This window comes from Diabrotica undecimpunctata, chromosome 6, assembly GCF_040954645.1.
Source record: "Diabrotica undecimpunctata isolate CICGRU chromosome 6, icDiaUnde3, whole genome shotgun sequence".
Lineage (NCBI taxonomy): Eukaryota > Metazoa > Arthropoda > Insecta > Coleoptera > Chrysomelidae > Diabrotica > Diabrotica undecimpunctata.
The window spans coordinates 9,475,640-9,496,801 of NC_092808.1; the positions used below are offsets into that span (position 1 = coordinate 9,475,640).

Sequence of the window (21,162 nt, forward strand, 5' to 3'; positions counted from 1 at the left end):
GACTATTATATTATAAATGTAAAATAAGTTGGAGTTAAACCCTGACATGTGTCAGGGTTTTGAAACTTGTATTTTAAGAGGAAAAACCTTACTGAACTTGCGACAATAAGTCTTCTTCTTCTCATATCTCCAGCTAAGAATTTTAATTACCAGTTCCATTTATTCTAACTATAGGAGACACAAAGAACTAGGTTAAAAAATCAGTAAACCTATTTTGACACAAAAATTTTACAAATTTTAAACAAATTGTTTGTGTCTTCTATACGGTTACGATAAAAAAAGCTAACAGATTTCGGTAATATTCTGTCTTTTTTTCTTAAAAAAATAAAATTCCTAGTCTTGATTTTGATTTAAAGGAGAACTTTTTATTGAAGGAAAAGTTTTACTTCTTGTTCTCATATTTTTATGTATTTTCATTTTCTTCAAAGAAAAGTTCTGGAATGGTTAAACTTGATACACAGTTTCCTTCCGGTGAAAGAAATAAACGTCGTGTATTAGTCGTTCGTATTCTTTCATTCTAATTTCTCATTATTATTATCATCTCTATAAACATTTCTGAAAATAAAAAATTAATACAACATAATGACGGTATTAGATTTTTGTTTCGATACAGCGCAGCGACAGCCGCTTATACGTATTTCGACCTCTTTAGGTCTCCTCAGAACGGTATAGCCACTGCTCTGCTATACCGAGTATAGCCACAGAGCAGTGGCTGTACCTTTCTGAGGAGACCTAAAGAGGTCGAAATACGTATAAGCGGCTGTCGCTGCCCTGTATCGAAACAAAAATCTAATACCGTCATTATGTTTTATTACTTACTTCGTTTGGAGTACCAGAAACTGAATTCACTACAAATTTTGACCAGGGTGAACGGCATGTGGAATGCAATTTTAGATTCCCTTGCCGAGTAATTTATCCAGCTGTTTGTTTCGCAAGTTTTAGGAAACACACTGGTAAAAATTTGAATTCGGTTTCGCCAGGTAGAAATCGTTTGATTTCTCTTTTTAATAAAAAATTAATAATTTTTCTGAATATATAAAATATTTTCCAGGTCTATCTATAAAAGTTTTTACTTCTGTCAGCACTCATTCGAGCGTAACAGTATTTTTTCTTACCTGCTATACGTATTTTGTCGCTTTGGTAGAGTTCAACTCCATCTTTGAACCATTGAACTTGAGGTGTGGGGTAGCCAGCAAACTCACATGGTAATTCAATATCGCTACCTACTGGGTACCTTTGATCGTTGTTTGTGATTTCGGCCCTCACTGGTACTTTAAAATTGAATCAATTAGATTAACTTAACTTCATTAAATCTAGATATTTTACAATAAAAATGAAATTATATTAAGTAATTATTTTCAGGTGCCATGAAAATAAATAAAAGTAAATATTTAAATTTTTAATTAAAGACTTTAATACACCGATAAATTTAAAGGAATGAATATTTTATATTTTTTTGTCTTGTCGGAAATGTGGAAATGAAGGTTTATCAGAAAACGTTACAAATATTATGTAGTGTGCATTTTTTGAGTTTATCACATTATTAACACTATTAATTAATGAATAATTATTGTTTGTTTTTATTAATAAATTTTATTATTTTTTTTTTTTATAGCGTTGCAAAAATTTTTTTAATGTCGCAAATGTGAAGTGAACAAATTTAACTGCTTAAAAACTATTCAGTGAATTTTTTTGCAATATTTATTACATATTTCTGGTAATCCACTACGAAAGTCATCTTTTGAAGTAAGATTGAAAGTTTTAAATAATTTCTGCAATCTTTTTTTAAATTTTTTAAAACTTTTTAACGCTTGTAGGATCTTTTTATCTGTATATACGAGGCATGTTTTTAAGTAAGTACCGTTTTGCGATTCCGCCGCCGCAGCGCTACGGTCGGCGTAACCGGCGCATGAGCGCTGGTTACCTACATCACTTGTCTACGCACTGACGCCATTACAGTCTGATTCTTCATTGTATACTTGTTTACTCTAGTGTTTAAGATGCCTCCAACAATCGTGAGTCACGCTGATTGTGAAGTATACGAAGTTATACGATTTCTTAGTGCTAAAGGCGTAAAACCGATCGATATTCATCGTGAGATCGTTGAAGTTTACGGACAAAACATTATGAGTGATGGAATGGTAAGGAAATGGGTGAGAGCATTTAAAGATGGCCGCACAAATGTGCATGATGAAGAACGGAGTGGGCGTCCTTCGGTCATTAATGAAAATTTGGTGCAGAAAGTGGACGAAAAGGTGAGAGAAAACAGACGCTTTACAATTTCATCATTGTCCGACTGCTTTCCTCAGTATTCTCGTAGTGTTTTGTATCGCATTGTTACCGAGAACTTGAATTACCGGAAATTGTGTTCACGTTGGGTTCCAAAAATGTTGACGGATTTGCACAAAACCCAACGTTTAGGCAGTGAATTGACTTTCCTTGAGCGGTACCACAGTGAAGGTGAAGATTTTTTAGACCAAATTGTTACTGGCGACGAAACGTGGGTGGCCTACGTCACACCAGAATCGAAACAACAATCCATGGAATGGCGACATTCATCATCACCCAAAAGAGTAAAGTTTAAGCAAACAATTTCTGCCCGGAAAATCATGTGCACAGTTTTTTGGGACAGAAAAGGAGTATTGCTAGTGGAGTTTCTGCCTCGTAATGAGACAATCAATGCAGCGTCTTATTGTGAGACATTGAAAAATCTGTGTCGTGCAATCCAGAACAAAAGACGTGGCAAGTTGAGTAAGGGTATCGTTTTGCTGCATGACAATGCCCGTCCACATGTGGCTAATCAGACCAAAGATCTCATCAAATTATTTAAATGGGAAACTCTAGATCATCCTCCATACAGCCCTGATCTGGCGCCCAGCGACTACCATTTGTTCCAGCACTTGAAGAAACACCTGGGCGGTCAGCGTCTTCAAGACGATAACGAAGTCAAAATATTTGTGATGCAGTGGTTAACAAGTCAGGCGGCAGAATTTTATCAGGAGGGTATTCAAAAACTGGTGCCACGTTATGATAAGTGCCTCAATATTCACGGAAATTATGTAGAAAAGTAGATTAAGGTACAGGCTTTCATGTAAATATAAAATTATTGCCATATCTTTGCACGTCTTTTTTTTAATTCCAAAACGGTACTTACTTGAAAAACACGCCTCGTATATACTATGTAGCTATGTAGAATTTCGATCGAGACAGCATAATCTATAATTTATAAATGTTTATTTACACAGCCTAATTGTCTCGGGTTAAAGCAATCACTGTCCTTTTTAATTCGTTTTCTCTGTTTCGCCCATAGTAATCATAAAATAATAACTGAGTTTTCAATCAATGTAGGCCAAAGAATAGCAAATTATTTAATTTATTTACGAAGTTAAAAAATATTTAAATTATTCGTCCTACTGTCTGAACTAGATAATAAAGCAACCGAAGAACTGTGTAATTTTTATTTTGCCCTCCACAAGAGTCAAATATTATCAAATTTTGTACCTGAGATGACAATACGTTATACACTGTAGCATTTTAAATCACCTTGCATATGTTAAAACACCGAAAAAGTACACCGTATTTTTTCCGTATTTTTTGATCGAGAGCCACTTTAGGATATTTTGCGCGTCAAGTAAACAGAAATATTCCCATTAATGTTTTGTTTATACCGAGTTGGGTGAACGACTTAAACAACTTAAACGTCAACATAGAGAAGACTCAGATAATGAAAATATCAAGGAAACAAGGGACAGAAGATCAAATAGAAGTAGTGATAGACCAACAAAAAATAATACAGACAAATTCATACAAATACTTAGGAACAGTAATCAACAACAAAGGAGATATAGAGGACGATCTTAACAACAAAATGGAAAACACAGTAAAACTATTCCAAGCACTAAATAGAGGATTCCTTAATAACAAAGAAATATCAACAAAGACCAAGATGACAATATACAAAACAATATATAGACCTACAGTGACATATGGAGCAGAAAATTGGATATTAAACAAAAGACATCAGAGCAGAATTCAGGCAACAGAGATGAAATAACTCAGAAGAACGATAGGAGTAAAAAGAACTGATATAATCAGAAATGAAGAAATAAGAGAAAGACTCAAAATCAAACCAATACTCGAGTCAATCAAGGAGAAAAAATTGGCATGGTTCGGACATCTAACCCGGATGGACAATAATAGACAAGTAAAAAGAGTGTGGGACGCCAAACCAATAGGGAAGAACAGAAGAGGAAGACCCATTAAAGAATGGAACAGTGACATCTCGCAGATACTGCAGAGTAAGGGTAAGACTTGGCAGGAAGCAACACAGATGGCATCCAATAGGAAGGAATGGAGAAAGTTCGTTAAGAGCTAGGACACCTCAGTAATTTAATGAATTGTATTTTAAACGGCCCAACACCGAAAGATACAAATGGGTCTACTGATTAAGTAAAGTTATACCGAGTTAAGTGAACGATTTTTGAAGAGAATGACATCACTCTCAGTGGAGCCTCTGTCGAAGGCAGTTGGTTTGGGTGTTGGTCCGAATTTTTCTTTAAGTTCGTAATATTTTTTCGTTTTTCGTTTTTGTCATAGAAATGTGTATTGTGGCAGTTAATTGTGCAGTTAGAGAGGTTTGGAAGACATAGACATAGAGAACAGACGCGGCATGGGTCGGCGTTAAGAAACCGGCAAGTTTGTTGTAAAAAAGTGAACTCGAATGTAATGTGTCAGTTTTTGTAAGAGTAATCTCTGTTTTGTTTCGCCCGTCTCTCATCTCTCTCATCTCAAAGAGATTTGTAAAACGGCGTTTCCAACAAATTTCAAAGATGTCCACATGGTTCCATTGTGTTTGAATTAAAAAAAAAACAAGTTCTAAAGATTGCGTTCAGTGCCCAGCTTCCATCCTTAATTTGTTTGTCCCTGGTAGCCATTCCAGAATATTTCCGCAGTTGTTTGTGTGGCAGTGAATCTAAATCCAGTTTCAACCCCAGGAAAAAAAACATTTAGTGAAATTCAGGTAACTTTTTTATTGAACTTTTAAAGTAAAGATAGACAGTTTCCATCAATAATTGCTTACATGACAAGTTGAGAAATTGTAATAAATATGTAATTTTTAATGTTAGGGTGTGGCCTAGCTGTCATATTAATTATTCTCAATGTTTTAAAATTTAATATTGACATCTGACAGCTAGCTTCATTTTTTTGAAAATTGACACATACCTAATCATAATTGAGATCATCATAATTGTTTTGTTTTGTTTTTTTTTTAAAGGTTAACCTCTATGCATAGTTTTATTTAAAAAGATATTTTTCATTTGTAATAATTTATTTCTGCTACAAAATCTCGCCCATTAACAATTGTAAGTTCTTATAGTATCTCCAACTTTTAGAGTTTGTAAACCGATAGTAACATAGTAAGTTTTTTTTTTTGTTATTTTGTATTACTGTTTATATTTGAAATTGTTTGTGGTTGGAGACGACATTAAATATGTAATTTTTTTCTCTAAAAAAGAGTATTATTACTTTTAAAAAGTTTCTAACCCTTTTTTATATTTTTTAGGAAGGAAGAGCCTTTCTTTCATCCAGCAGGAAGATTCTTCTAAGCGGCATCCTTATTTAAATAGCTTAAGAACTTTCTTGTATTGTGTTTGTTCTAGGAGATTTATGTAAGTACCCCTTTTTATTCATTTTTGTAGTTAACTCATTTTAGTACCCCTTGTCATTCACTTATCTGCGGCCCAGCTCTCCAGAAAAACTCTGAGTAGCCGTTCGCAAACGTTTCGGTTTGTTTTACTTACCCTATCTCTAGCCCCGTAAATTTCTGTCCCCATTTTTCAACCCCTTATGGTAATACCCTAGGTGGTAGGCAAAAATAATCGTTACAACACAAATCGAACACACATCTTCAGCCCCTTTTTGGTTCCGATTCGCCACAAATCGGTTAATACATTTACATTAAAGGTTATAAAATTAAGTTGCCGTTTATAGTAGACATTGTTTGAGGTCACATTAGGGGTAAATTTTTTTGAAAGTATGGTTATGGCTTCGGTATCGATTGCTTTGGAAAATTTTCGATATTTTCTTTTCACATAATAAAATTTTTAACTTCTTGCAAGATGAAGTTGTTTTTTGTTGTTTTTTTTTCTTGTAATTTTGTAATGCGATACTTGTAAACTTGTCATGCGATAATTTATTATCGGGCTTTTTTTCTAAGTAAATAGTAGGTATGTAACTTAGTTATGTTGAGTTCTTCAGGAAGATAAGTTTCTTACTTTTTTCTGGGAGTAATGCTATGTTATTCCTTTCAAGGAACCAATAAGTTCTGTGACTTTAACGATAGTATCTTGAGAAATTTTTTGAGGCCAATTTCCGTGTTTTTCTCTAGCGTCTAATGGTACAGTGCCAGTCGAGGCCAGTGATTCTCGAATTCTTTGCACTCGGAAAGCAGAAATTCTATGAATGGATAAGAATGCTTTGAAACATACTTGCACATCACGAAAGTCTCCATCAGGACCACTTCTAACACGATAGGAATAAGAAGCAAGATTAGGTGCTCCTGTACCCACTGGGAGAACGGTTATCAGACCACCTAAATACCGATTCTGATCGTCGTAGTTGGCAAGTTCATTGAATTTAGTCACAATGCGTCGCCTTTCGGCTTTATTGACGTTCTCAAAAGAACGAAAACGGTGACACTTGCAATCTGGCCCTACCTCATGAGTGGTGGCTCTCAGAAGTTTCATAACGTCACGAACACGGCCTGTTTTTCTTCTTTTTTTAGCAGTAGTCCCCACATCTACATCACTACAATCGCTACCGCTACTTTCCATTTTAATCAATATGTACTTACTACTTTACTATTGTTCGAAGTTCGAATAGAATCAACTGGCAGACTAGAATACACCAACGAAGTCGCTAAACTAAGAAAGGGAATCACAGAAATGCTGCACCTGACTAGACCTGTTAAGACAGAGAAGGAGACGTCTTCGGACCCTGACGGTTATTCCCTCGCAGCGTGCGGACTATAATTTTTCTTCCCTGGTACACCATTCCATTTAAGATTTGTAATAAAAGGACTGTAAATGTTTTTCCCCTTTACCCCGTACCATCCGAAAGTGATATGTATTCATCAATAGAAAACTTCATCATCTCAATTTCAACCAAAATTGGACTATGATTGTTTTCCCCTTGACTCCTCGTATGTAAGTGCTTTGTCTGTTATGTTCAAGTAGCGTATTATATTAAGTGCCGATTGTGTTTTTTACCCATGTAACACAATGCGATTGTTTGAGAAGCTAATTATATGAAGAAACCACGGACAGTCTTAATAATTGTAGCATTTGCAAATTTCTTGGTATATATTGAAATCCCCTCGTATTTGCTAAAATACCGAAGAATATTTTTAGTGTATTTCAGTTCCTATCGTACGTATTAAAACACCAAATTATTTTCAATTCCTTTTTGCGTCTACGAGTTGATATAAACCATTTTAGAGTTTGTTTATATTTCACAGATGTGTATTTTCTCGACATTCTTTGATCGTTAAGCCGCTCGATGTATGCGTTTCAAATAAACATCCATTTAGATCGCTAAGGAGGTTTTGCCGGAAAGATAATTGCGACACTCTCGATGAGGCGTGGTCAAGAGCGGTTGACTTTAGTTGAGTCCAAATTTTTCGTCTAATTTGTAATGTTTTCTGTTTTTCGTCCTTTCCTCATGGGAAAATGTGTAGCGGTGTAAAGTTCATATGTAGTTACAGTGAGGTTTGAAAAGATGGGCGATTGAAGCAGTCGTGTAGGAGGAAACCGGCAAATTTGTCGAAGAAAAAGTGATTTATACTCCAAGTACTGTATCACTTCAGATCAGAGTAATCACTGTGTTTTTTTGTTTGTAAGCCGTCTCTCATATGAGATATTTGTAAACGGCGAGTACAACAAATTTGGAAGGATAACAACGTGTTCCATTGTTGAGTTTTTAAGAAACCTAGTCTGAAGTCTGTATCCAGTGCTGTCCATTTCAACCTCTATCCTCAATGTCCTAAGAGCCGTTTCAGAACATAATTCGCATTGTTAGATGTAGTTTTTTGTTCCAGTGGCAGAAATTTTAGTAAGTCCAGTTTCCACCCCCAGAAGTTTTAGTGCATTTTAGTGAAATCAAGGAACGAAGAGCCCTTTGCCCTTTTCTTTCATCCAGCAGGAGGTGCCCTCGAAGCGGCGTCCATTTTAAATAGCCAGAGATCCTTCTTGTTGTTTTGTTATCCATTTGTCTAGTAGGAGATTCATGTAAGTATCCTTTTGTTTCATTTTTTGTAGTTGCCCCAATCCAATCCCCCTGTTTCATTTACTTATAAGTACACGACTCCAGCTTTCGATTTGTTTTGCTTGCCCTATCTTTGCCCCAATAATTTCTGTCCCCAATTTTCAACCTCCCATAGTAATACCCTATGTGGTAGGCAAAATATTTCGTTACATAATATATTTTGTGATTTACAATGATCTACTTAACACAATTATAAAATAAAAGATATACGTTTCATTGTAAGTACTCCATTCCTTTAATTTTGCTCGTGTGTATTTTGATTTTTATTCGTTGTATGGCACCGTAGAAAAAATATTGTATGCAAGATACACATAAAATATGTTTTTTCACTCATGCAGTTGCTATAAAAAATTGCCGAAAAAAAATAGTAAAAATATCAAAAGCCGTTACATGCAAAGCAAGAAATAATGTTAATAGTCATGCATACCACTAACACTTGGAGGAGGCCTTCCACCTTGAGCGTCCGGTAAAGTATTCGGTATAATTTCATTGGAAGGTTCCGTATAAGGAGGTATATCAGGATTATAAGGTGTATTAGGTATCTCCCAATCAGGAGGAGGAGTCAAAGGATTTACAGGAATAGCAGTTGTTGTAGTAGGTTCATCATCGTTCACGATCCACTTGCTATACATTTGATCTTCAGGCCTGTGGAACCTAACAGGGCCCCGAGTTTTTACAGTTACAGACCAACTAGCGGCTTTGCCGTAACCGTTGTAGGCTTGGCAGGTGTATATACCTAAGTTGTGTAAATCAACCGAGTGGATAAGCAAAGAATAGTCTTTCCTTATTTCAAATTCTGAGTTTTTGAATGGTATCATCGACTCATCTTTCCACCACGTTACAGCAGGGAATGGATGTCCAAGGACAAAACAGTTTAGGGTTGTGGGAGCATTAAGGGATACTACTAGAGGTTGATCATCTCCTGGTTCTGATAGTATTGTTACTGGTCTAGGTTCAGAATCTAAGTTTAAAGTAAAAGAAAAGTTAGTAACACAAGAGTTAGATACAAATATTAAGTACATACAGTAAACAAAATAAGTTTTTAATGTAAGTAAATAAAATATAAAGTAAGTTTAAATTAAATAAGGTTAGGTTAGGTAACACTACGCATAACATTTAAATAATAAAATATTTATACGTGCTTTTTCTTGTAGTGACATAATATGTTCGTTGGCCATTGGACATCAATACAATCTTTGTTAATTTTTCGTAAAAATGGGTATTTTTTTTATAACTGTATATTTTTTACATATTCCATATTAATCCAACATTATATACACATAGTATATTGTAGCATGTTACCAATAAAACGAGCGGTTCTAATTTATGTAAATATATTTATGTATGTTTACAGTACGATAATATCTCTAATCTCGCCTCGTGGGTAGCGTCTAGAAAGCAGCATTCATTCAGAACGCTATCGATTGTATGTTCTAGATTCATCCTTTCGGGAATTGTGACACGTACCATTCGTCGGAGGTGTGCTATTTCGTTACACTGCTCCCCTCTTAAATCTGAACAAACTCTGTCTTTGAAGGACACGATCTCTTTGGGTTAATGCAACACATAGTAATTCGTATGTCGGTTTCTCGGAAGATCACTTCAAACATGCTTCTGACAATCTTCCAATCCAGATTTTCTAGTGCATGGCCTATCTTGGTTAAGATAAAATTCTAGATCTAATAATTGAATACGATTTTCTTCAAATTAGTTAGATCATGCCATATATCCTCGTAGCTTGCCCTGTCTGTATACGACTTCCTGGTCCCCATATACAGCAAAGATCGAGCACCATCTTCTAATCTCAGTACTCTTCGAACTTTAGGCTGCTGATTTTTTAACTCGTACAAACGACCGAACTTCTTATAGAATACGGACGAGATTCCTCTGATATCTCAAGATCTTTGGCAACACTGTGGACTAGAGAGACGTTATGTGGAACACTAAAAAGATCCTGCTGAACTTCTGTGGTCACTCTCATCTAGCACTCTTTCTCTTTGCGTAATTTGATATAAATTCATTAAAGCTTGGTCGCCGGTCATCTTTGATCTCATGTTGAAGGGTTCGTGCTTCTTCTGTTTCATTTGAGCCAGCATATGGTGCAAGACGATTTATGTGAACTACTTTTGGTTTACCTTTCGATAACTTCTTAATTCGGTATATTACGTCATTTATCCTCTTTTTTATTTCATACGGACCTTTCCATTGACTTTGCAGTTTAGGAGTCAAGCCTCGACGACGTTGGGGATTATAAAGCCAAACAAGATCACCTACTTCATAGCCTTCATTCTTGCATCGAGAATCATATTGATCTTTCATTCTGTTACTGGCTAACTGATTGTGTTGTCGGGCAAGTTCATGAATGTTGTTCATTCTTAACTTCAGAAGGTCAACTGCAACATGTTCTTCGGAAGGTATGCAGCCAAACTCTTGGGTTGAAGTCTGGCCTGTAGTTTCATTCACGGTCGAGCGCTAGGCCATTAGGAATAAATGAATGTGCTGGTCCCAATCTCTTTGATATTCTGATACAACTTTGGACAGAGGGTTGACTTTCAAGGGAACACCAAATCGGCTGAAGAATTCTTTAACGAGTACTTCTGCAACGGTAGCAGCTTCTTGATTTGGTATCGCATAGGCCTCAGTCCATTTCGTAAAATAATCCAAAGTATAGATTGTGTAAATGCTTTTAACAGAATCAAATTCTTTAAGGTAATTCTAGACTCTGTTTTAACGATACGGCCGCCAAGTGGCGTCAGTATGACTGCGAACTAAGACAAAAATATGTCCTATCTATCGCCCACCCCATCCAATATCTTATCGCAAAGTTTTGAGAAGAATAGGAAAATCATAACTACCAAAGACATGATCTATAAAAACTAACCATAGAAGTAAAAACAGAGGGTCATATAGGATTTGGCCGTATTCAGTGTTTTTGGCTGAAGAAGATCAGTGATGTCCTGCGATCAGTCCTGTCCCGACTCGCATACACTCCTGGCATAAAACCGCACATAGTCACTGAAATTGCGGCCGACCTCCACTAATGGAGACAGCACTTGAAGAAGATATAAATCACCATGATCAATATTTTTCACTTCATCTCTAGGCGGGGGTAACTTTTTTAATAACATTTTTAGATATGTTGCTGAAACAGCAAGACACCTCCTTTTTTTTTAATTTTTCTCAAAAGGTTTTTCCTTAGGCAGCACGTTTATTGACATTTTAACGATTGAGTATATGACCTGCTCATTTTGTGTTTATAAATCTATTGTAGAATTTTTGATGTTTCATTTTTTTGCTCTTCAATTACTCACAGATTATGACTAAACAGTATCTTGTTTTTTTTCTTCAAATAACTGATTGTACACTAATTTTTAATAGTGTTAGTTAACAAATACTATCTACTATACACCATGTACTATAGCAATTCTACCACCACAATTATACTTACCCAAAACCTCTAGTTTTACTTGGCTGGTAATAGCTTCGCCGATGCCATTGGAGGCAGTACATAGGTAAATTCCTGAATCAGTCTTATGCAAAGTGATGATTTGAAGTGTTTGGTCAAGTTTTATTCTGTATCTTGGTTGAGTACCGTCGATCTGAAATTTGATAAATAACTTATGAAATATAACAGATAACTAAAATATACAAATATTTCTTTAGACAGGTTTACAAGAGATGATTTCCATAAAAAAAAATAAATAAAAAAGTCTTAAATAACACAATGGGACCAGAGCAATATTCATTAGCTATGTAGGTACACCTTAATTAACTTCCTTTTGGGTAAATCTCTCTAATAAATAAAATTGCACACGAGCAGATTGGGAATTATTTCAAAAACCCTTGAAACCAGACGTTACTCAGTTACTTATTGGAAACAATACAAATAATGCCTCAACAATTTTCGAAATAATTTCATCTGGACCATCTAGGTCAATGCCTGTTAAAAAATCTATTACTCCCATTAGTCCAGAAAATGAAGCATTTCACCTCGCAATTTTTTCGTCCTAAGCGGATTGACTTGAAATTTTAACAGAAGGTAGGTAATAGCCTAAACATCAAAATCTATATCGAACCAAAGTGCGCCAAAGCCTTGGGGGTGGTTGCCACCCCATCTCGGGGGTGAAAAATTTTTTTTACGTTTTAACCACAGGTTTCGATTAAAAAAGTGATTCTAAACAAAAAATGTTCTATAAACATTTTTTTGTAAAACTGATATTTTTCAAGTTATTCGCGATTGAAAGTAACAACTTTTAGACGAAAAAATCGACGTTTTTAATCGATTTTTCGCGAATAACTCGAAAATGGTGCATTTTATCAAAAAAATTGTAGAGAACAAATTTGTAGCTTTTAAAAAGACAAATACAATTCATTTTTTAAAATGTTTTTGCGATATAATAGGAACTGAAATACGGCCTATCAATTTTCAGCGGTTTTCTTCAAATGCCAAATTTGAAAGATTCAAAGTCAAATATCGGGAAAATGATGCATTTTTGGAAGAAAACTCATAAAACCTTTTTTAAAGAGCATGAATAGACCTACCATAAAAAAAGACTCTAGCTCAAAAATTGAGTGTTATGATGAAAATAAGGTCAATACCTCATTTTTTTACGAAAAAATAGATGAAAACAACCCCCCAACTACCCCCATAATTAAAATCGATATTCACCCTTTTGCAATTCTCTTTGTACATTTATTGTTAATACGTCCAAGAAGTTTGACCCACTTAAAATGCTTAGTTTTAGGAAAAGTACAGCTTAAAGCGAGAAACGAGTTACAATTTCATATTTTTTACCCTTCTTTTTTTAAATATTCCCGAAAATACTGAATATATGAAAAAAATAAAAATGTACTAAATTGTAGCTTTTTTAATGACTAAAATTTTCCTTTATTTATATTTGTTGTACAATGAATATTTGGCGACATATAGCCGTTTAAAGCATCGATTTACGATCAAGCACCATCTTTTCCGAGCCCTTTAAACTCACCCCATTTAAAAACCAAGGGTTCCAAAAAGATTTAATTTACAGATCCTTGTAGCTCTTAAAAACCTCTACAAAATCGTTTTTGAAGAAACACTCCATCGTTAAAAATGAAGGAAATACGTTAAAAAAACCAATTAATTTTTTGAAATAGGGTACCCAGATAGTTCAAAATTAATAGCTTTTTCCCATGTTTTTACTGGCTGTGATACTGTATCTGCTTTTTACAATAAAGGTAAAAAAATTTTTTTTGATATTCTTCAAAAAAGACCGGACATGAGGGAACATGCCGAAATTTTTTACAGTAGTACTGCTAAGCTTGAAGATATTTTAGATGCTGGCAGATACTGTGCAATAATGTTGTATGGAACTGTTAAAGACACACAGCTTACCAAGTTAAAAAAATAAAAGATTTGGAAGCTTTTCTCGAGCAGATGCGGTACGAACAGTTCATCAAAGCTACAACGAAAAACTGTGCGGTTAAGCTATCATCCCTTCTGCCCACTGTTGATGCCTTAGATGAGCATTCAAAAAGATGCTATTACCAAATTCAACAGTGGCTTGGCAATGAAAATATCAGAGCAACAGTTTGGGGATGGTATTCCAAAGATGGTTTGTTATTACCCGTACGCATGAACAAACAACCTGCACCCGATGAACTTTTGAAAATTATTTTTTGCCAATGCAAAAAAGGATGCGGCGTTTCATGTGGGTGCAGAAAAGCTGGTTTATACTGTAACTCTACTTGTTCTGGGTGCTCAGGTGAAGGGTGCAATAATAGTCCACCAATAATTGAAGAAGATGAGGATCATATAGATCACGATGAAGATGTAATTGATGACGAATAAAATTAATATTATAATTGTTTTACCTATAAATGTAAATATCTTCAACTATTTATGTAAATGTATAAGAATATATGGTGCCTTTTTATGTTGATAAATTTTTTTGTATTTAATTCTACTTTTTTCAATTTATATCTATTAAATTAGTTTATAAAAACTGCAATGTTGTAAAGGGTGATTTTCAAAAGTTGAAAAGTTGCAAAATTTTGGCAAAAAATTGTTTTCACCTATAGCACTCATAACAATTAATTTTTAAGGGTTGAAAATTTATGAAATTGTATTTTAAAGTATAAAAAAAATCACTATTTAACTAAACCAAACCAAATTTCACTCATCTTAAGATGAGTGAAACTCATCTTTTCACAAAACTTTTTAAGGGTTGAAAATTTGTGAAATTGTATTTTAAAGTATAAAAAAAGCACTATTTAACTAATCCAAACCAAATTTCACTCACCATGTTACATAAACTATAAAGCAGAGGGTGAGTTGAGCTTAAATCCAAATTTTTATCCAAATCGATCCAAGGCGAAATCATTTTTTTAGAATTAGTATTTTTTTTACATTAATCTCTAAAAAGGTTTGCTTTTTAAGGGTTGAAATATGATGGAACTCTATTCAAAAGTATAAAATAACCATTATTTAACTAATTTAAACCAAATCTTACCCATATTCAGGTTTACTATGTTATTTTATAATTTTTAACAATTAGGGGTAGTTTTCACCCCTAAAACCCTTCAGCGCACTTCGGTTTGATATAGATTTTGATCCTTGGGCTATCACCTACCTTCTGTTAAAATTTCAACTCAATCCATGCAGGACGAAAAAATTGCGAGGTTTTAACTTTTTTCGAGCTTCATTTCCTGAACTACATTTTTCATAGAGAAATATAGTAGGATCAGGAATGTGTTCAGATAGTAAAAAAAGGAAGCTTAATCAAAACATACCGCTGACAGAAATTGGTAACATTACTGTTAAAATTATTAACAAAATGGATTTAGCGATTATAAATAGTCTCAACACAAAGAAAATTAATGTCGTAAATCAAAAGTAATATGACAGCAATTAAAACATAAAACAAGCAACATAAAATTAAATAGAAGCAATCATTATTAAGTTTTAGTGAGTCTCTCTGATATTTAAAATTCATTTTTTTTATAGTTATAGATATTTTGATATTTTATTAAAATAATGTAGATAATCTATTTATAAGGTCCCTACCTCAATGTTATCTTTACTCCAGCGAATCTTTGGATTAGGATTTCCAGATACAGCGCATCGTAGCGTTGCTTGGTCACCGATTGGAGCTGCTACTTCTGGTTTGTATTGGACAGGATCCACATGCGGTGGCATAACTAGAATAAATAATTTTCATTACTAAGTCTTCTACAAGTAATTGATACTATTAAATTCATAAAAAAATAATTTATATAGAATTTGTGTCATGAAAACTTTAATTTCAAGTGCTGCTTCAACGAATCCGTTTTATAGAACATACATATATATACTTACATACGTTTATCATACTAGATACAGATACCTGTATAAATGTCATAAACAAGCAAGCTACATTAAATAAATATTAGAATAAATACTAAATTTTATAAAGAACTTACATGGACTTTCAGTGGGTCCTTCCGTATATGCTGGCAGGTTCTGGGTAACCAACTGTCCAGGAGGATCTACACAGGCAGTACCGCATCCTGTATTGCAACACTTCATTTGGAGGGCACAGTCTGCGTCTGTATTACATTCACGTTCACAGTTGTCAGTAATCTCAAGTCTCGGGCAAGTACCTGGTTTGTTGCCTAAAAATAAGAATAAAGCAGTAAATACGGGTCTAATTATTGGCTTTTTATTTTTTAAGAACCTTTATTTGTCTCGTGTACTTCTTTTTTACTTGTATAAATAACCCTCTCCTTCTTATTCTATCCATCGTAGGATGTAAGCCTCCCTTAGGTGTGTTTATTCATTCCTTTTTGTTGTTTTTTGCATCCATCCGTGACTAGTCATTCGCTTGATGTCAAAACAGGAGTGGAACGAACACATTAGTAGAATAGCAGAGGATAGGATAGTACGAATAGCACGAGATAAGTCATCAAATGGACGAAGAAGTATTGGCAGACCAAGAAAAAGATATTGCGATAATTTAACCAATTTATTAGGCTAATATTGAAGAAGAAACAGGCTTTAAAGCTTACATAAAAGAAGGAAAAAGAAGAAGAAAGTATTTGGTAAGTTTGATTTAAATACTGTTTGTAATTTTCTTCTATTTTTTATAATGGTGTGGTATTCAACATATAGTTGCTATTCATTGGTCTCTTCCTTGCGCCTAACGTGCTGGATTGGTATGGTTATCAAAATGGCGTATTCTTTTATTATCTACTTTTTCTTCAACCACCAATAACTCCATACCTTCCCTTCATACCCCACAATCATACCCCACAATCAATGCAGAGAGACAAAGCGGTACTAATTTTGCCGTGTAGATACATATGGAAATTGTTGGGAGGTACTTGAGCATATCAGGTCATCTAGAGCTGAATAATAGAAAAGCAGTTAGAATTTTGCAACACATAATTATCCTGGTTAGACAAATTGCTCAGATGTCTTGCTACTAAACTTTTCACTTTAACTTTCAAACTATTTTTCCATTCTACAAAAATTTTGTAATCTTTTGACATTGGTTTGACTGAAATTCATATTTATTTCATTCTATAACTTAATTCCTGTTTTGATGTTCAAGGAAATAAATTCGAACTAATGAATGAACAGTAAATTTATTTCTAAAGTTGACACTGAACATTATTTATTTTAATATACAAATTATAAGTATATACTTACGTTGTCTACAAATAGCTATGAAATCTGCATCTTGCGCGGACACTTTGTTTCTGTTGATATCGATGGTACATTGTTCGTCTGGTAGGCAGTCTACATTTGCACAAGGTTCACGACAGCGACATCTGTTGCATTCGTTCTCATCTACATAAGGCTCGACACCATAGGCACATCGAAGGGTTGTGCATTCGTTAAAGGTTTCTTGACAAGTTGGAGTTGGCAAGTTTGTGGTCGGTTCTGGAGGAACAGAATATGTTAATGTTTCTATATTAGATTAACAAAGGAAAGTTATTATCATGAATTTTGGTAACTTTAGGAAGTTATGATAATAATTGAATTACTGATAGATGTTGTGTTTAGTTGTTAAAGTTTTTCAAGGTGGACAAGTAATGTTCTACTTTAGAAAACTTATTTGGTGGTATATCACTTTTTCTTCTGCATATATTTGACGAGTAGTATGCTATAAATGTTAGTTTGATAAATTCGCTCTTTCAACAAAGTTTCATCTGAAATTTGGCGCCATTTCTTCCTCTATTTTTACTTTGAATATTTTTTCAGTAAAACAAAAAACTACTTTAATGCCAGCAAAAACTACTTTCAAGCATGTTTATTTACAGAGGAAGGGGTACTGTATTTATAAAAGAAAGCTTCCATATAAACAGTTCTCAGTATCTGGCGTTTGGTACATGTATTTGCTCTGTGGCAGCATCAGTATCGTAATCTAAGCGTCACAAAATCTCGTATGACAAACAAAATGATATTAGTTAAATGTTAAATGTTAAAACTCGAATATATGGACGAACTATGAAGTTAGTTAACGTTAATTAGAAACTACATAGTATATAACAGCATAAGACCAATGAAAGGAACAATGGAAGAAAACCGATGAGTCTAGTGAAGAGGCAAATTATTTCAAACTTACGAGGTTCGGGAAGCAGTAATAGCTCTCTACAAGAATCAATACAATTTTGGTACGATTTAAAATTGTTGAAATTGCCTCCACAGCCAGAGTAAATAAAAGCAATACAATCTCCTTTATAATCGTCGAAGTACCAACGTTTGTGGTAATCTTCATTGCAAGATCCTCTATCTACTGGCAATCGGCAAAGTGCTGTAGAAAGAGAAGGTTAGATTTACAGAACATGCGCATCACTGTTAATATTAATGCTAGCAGCTTGTATAAAACGATAGTAGAAGAAAAGTTGATTTATAATAAGCGTTTCATTACCGTGGAGATGTCCTAACAAATTTTAAAAAATCTGCTGGTGTCTATATATAAGTTGTTTTTTGCGCATCCGTAATTTTGAGATATTTTGCTTATTCAATACGTACAGTATTGTGGAGTTGTCTGTCTCCCATCGGACGCGTCCCCAGGTGGTGGATAGGGGAACGCCCTAACCGGTTCTAGGACCGGCGGGTAGGTGGGAAATAAAATACCACCCGTGAACCAAAACGGACTAAGGTATGGTAACCCTAACAGAAGAGTCCCTGGCCCTCCAGGTTGGAGGTTGGGCGTAGGGCTAACAACTCTACCCCGTAAAAAAACATCGTTACGAGATCTACAGCTAAAGAAACCGGACGGAACTTACGACGACGACCAATGCAACGAAATAAGGACAAAGATTTAAAAATTTACACGTGGAATGTGCGGACACTTTATGAACCTGGAAATCTTAAAAAATTAATAGACATACTAACTCAATATAAAGCACACATTACTGCTGTGCAAGAAGTAAGATGGACTGGCCAAGGAATTATCCAAAAGAGACAATGCGATATATATTACAGCTGTCACAAGAATAATCACGAATTCGGGACCGCATTCATTGTTAACAAAAAAGTAAAACATCTTATTATGGACTTCAAACCAATAAGTCCAAGAATATGTTACCTAAGAGTAAGAGGTAAGTTTTTTAACATCAGTCTCATAAATGTACATGCCCCAACCGAAGACAAAGAAGAGGATGTCAAAGATCAATTATATGAGAAAGTAGAGACCATCTACGATAGATGTCCCAGAAACGACATCAAGATCATAATTGGAGATCTTAATGCAAAAATAGGGAAAGAAAATATATATAGTCCATACATCGGAAAATGCAGTGCTCATGACGTCACCAACGACAATGGAAATAGAATAATAGGATTTGCAGCATCCAAGGGCATGGTCGTTGGAAGTACCTACTTCCCCCATAAGAATATCCATAAAGTAACATGGAGGTCGCCTGATGGTACAACCAAAAATCAAATAGATCACATCCTAATAGAAACCAGGCACTTCTCTAATCTAATGGATGTACGTACTTATCGTGGAGCTAATATAGATTCAGACCACTTCTTAGTAGGCGCAAAAATAAGAGCAAGAATCTCAAATGCAAAAAAAGAAAAGGGCAAGAAAAGTACTCGCTACAATTTAAAACTCTTGAAAGAGCCCCGTGCACTAGAAAGGTATCAAAATTACCTTGAACATGAAAGCACAACAGATGAGAATTTAACAGCTAGCGAGCAATGGGATATATGTAGAAGAACAATTAAGGAAGCGGCAAACAACGTCCTAGGACCAGAAGAATCCACTCCACGCAACAGTTGGTTCGACGATGAATGTAAAGATATCACTAAAAGAAAAAATTATGCATATAAACTTATGCAACAAAGAAGAACACGGGATAAGGAGCAAATGTACAAAGATCTTAGGAAGGAGGAAAAACGCATACATCGAAGGAAAAAGCGGACCTTCGAAAACCAGATTATGCAAGAGCTTCAATCATTAAAGGGGCAAAATGAAACTAGAAAGTTCTATAATATTCTAAATAAGACAAGAAAAGAATTTAAACCACGACTGACGATGTGTAGAGACAAAAATGGACATATAGTCAGTACCGCTGACGCAGTACAAAGCAGATGGGTTGAGCACTTCAAAGAACTACTTGGTACCGAAGTGGAAAATGATGCGTCACCCCAAAAACCAAGAAATAACACTCACGTAGAACCTCCCTCAATATTTGAAGTGAAAGACGCAATCACACGACTCAAAAATAGCAAGTCCCCAGGAGTGGATTGTATCCCCGCAGAGCTCATCAAACATGGAGGTAACAGCATTATGCACCAAATTCACAACATAATAGTCAAAGTCTGGGAAGAAGAACAAATGCCAGAGGAATGGTGCACTGGAATCATATGTCCACTGCACAAAAAGGGAGATTTGTTGGAATGTAAAAATTATAGGGGTATAACTCTTCTGAATACAATGTACAAAATATTCTCCAACACCCTGTACAGCCATTTAAGTACGTACGTGGAAGAAATCCTTGGTGAGTATCAAAGCGGTTTTAGGCCAGGTAGGTCAACAATTGACCAGATTTTTGTGCTACGTCAAATCTTAGAAAAAACCAATGAATTTAATATTGACACGTTCCATCTCTTTGTGGACTTTAAGTCAGCGTATGATAGCGTCCTAAGAGGTAAATTATACGAAGCCATGAATAAACTTAACATTCCCCATAAATTAATAAGGCTCGTAAAAACAACTATGAGTAAAGTGATCTGCAGAGTGCAAATACAAGGCGATATGTCACAAGCGTTTGAAACATATGCAGGGTTACGGCAGGGAGACGCGCTGGCGTGCCTTCTCTTTAATATAGCGTTAGAAAAGACTATAAGAGATGCCGAGTTACACAATAGGGGAACAATCTTTAATAAATCAACGCAGATTATGGCTTACGCTGACGATCTGGATTTGATCGCACGTACTACACGAGGACTTAAAGAGATGACTTCCACCTTCTTGACAGCCGCACAAAATATGGGCCTTAAAATAAACGAGGAAAAAACCAAAATGTTAGCATCTATTCCAAATAACAGAGATAGAGCTAGAAACGCCGAAGAAAACTTCAGTATAGACCAATATAATTTTGAGGTAGTAAATAAGTTTACATATTTGGGTTCTCTCATAACAAACGATAATGACACATCTGAAGAAGTAAAACGGAGGGTACTGCTAGCAAACAAATGTTATTTTGGACTAAGCAAGCAGCTAAAAAACAGAAATTTAAGCCAGAAAACCAAACTAATAATATATAGAACACTCATCCTACCAGTGCTGACATATGGATCAGAAACATGGACCATCTCCAAAACAGACGCAAATCTTCTGCTCGTCTTCGAAAGGAAGATAC

At 34.9% G+C, this 21,162-nt stretch overlaps 1 protein-coding gene across 1 annotated transcript in view; it reads right to left on the reverse strand.

Annotated features, from left to right (window-relative positions):
- The window catches only part of LOC140443105 (papilin-like), a 366,758-nt gene that overhangs the window by 6,965 nt on the left and 338,631 nt on the right, over positions 1-21,162 (reverse strand). Inside the window, 7 exon segments of the mRNA XM_072534177.1 lie at positions 1,116-1,271; positions 8,750-9,283; positions 11,771-11,921; positions 15,368-15,501; positions 15,763-15,954; positions 16,991-17,224; positions 17,910-18,098. Of these exon segments, the coding sequence (XP_072390278.1) occupies positions 1,116-1,271; positions 8,750-9,283; positions 11,771-11,921; positions 15,368-15,501; positions 15,763-15,954; positions 16,991-17,224; positions 17,910-18,098 (1,590 nt within the window).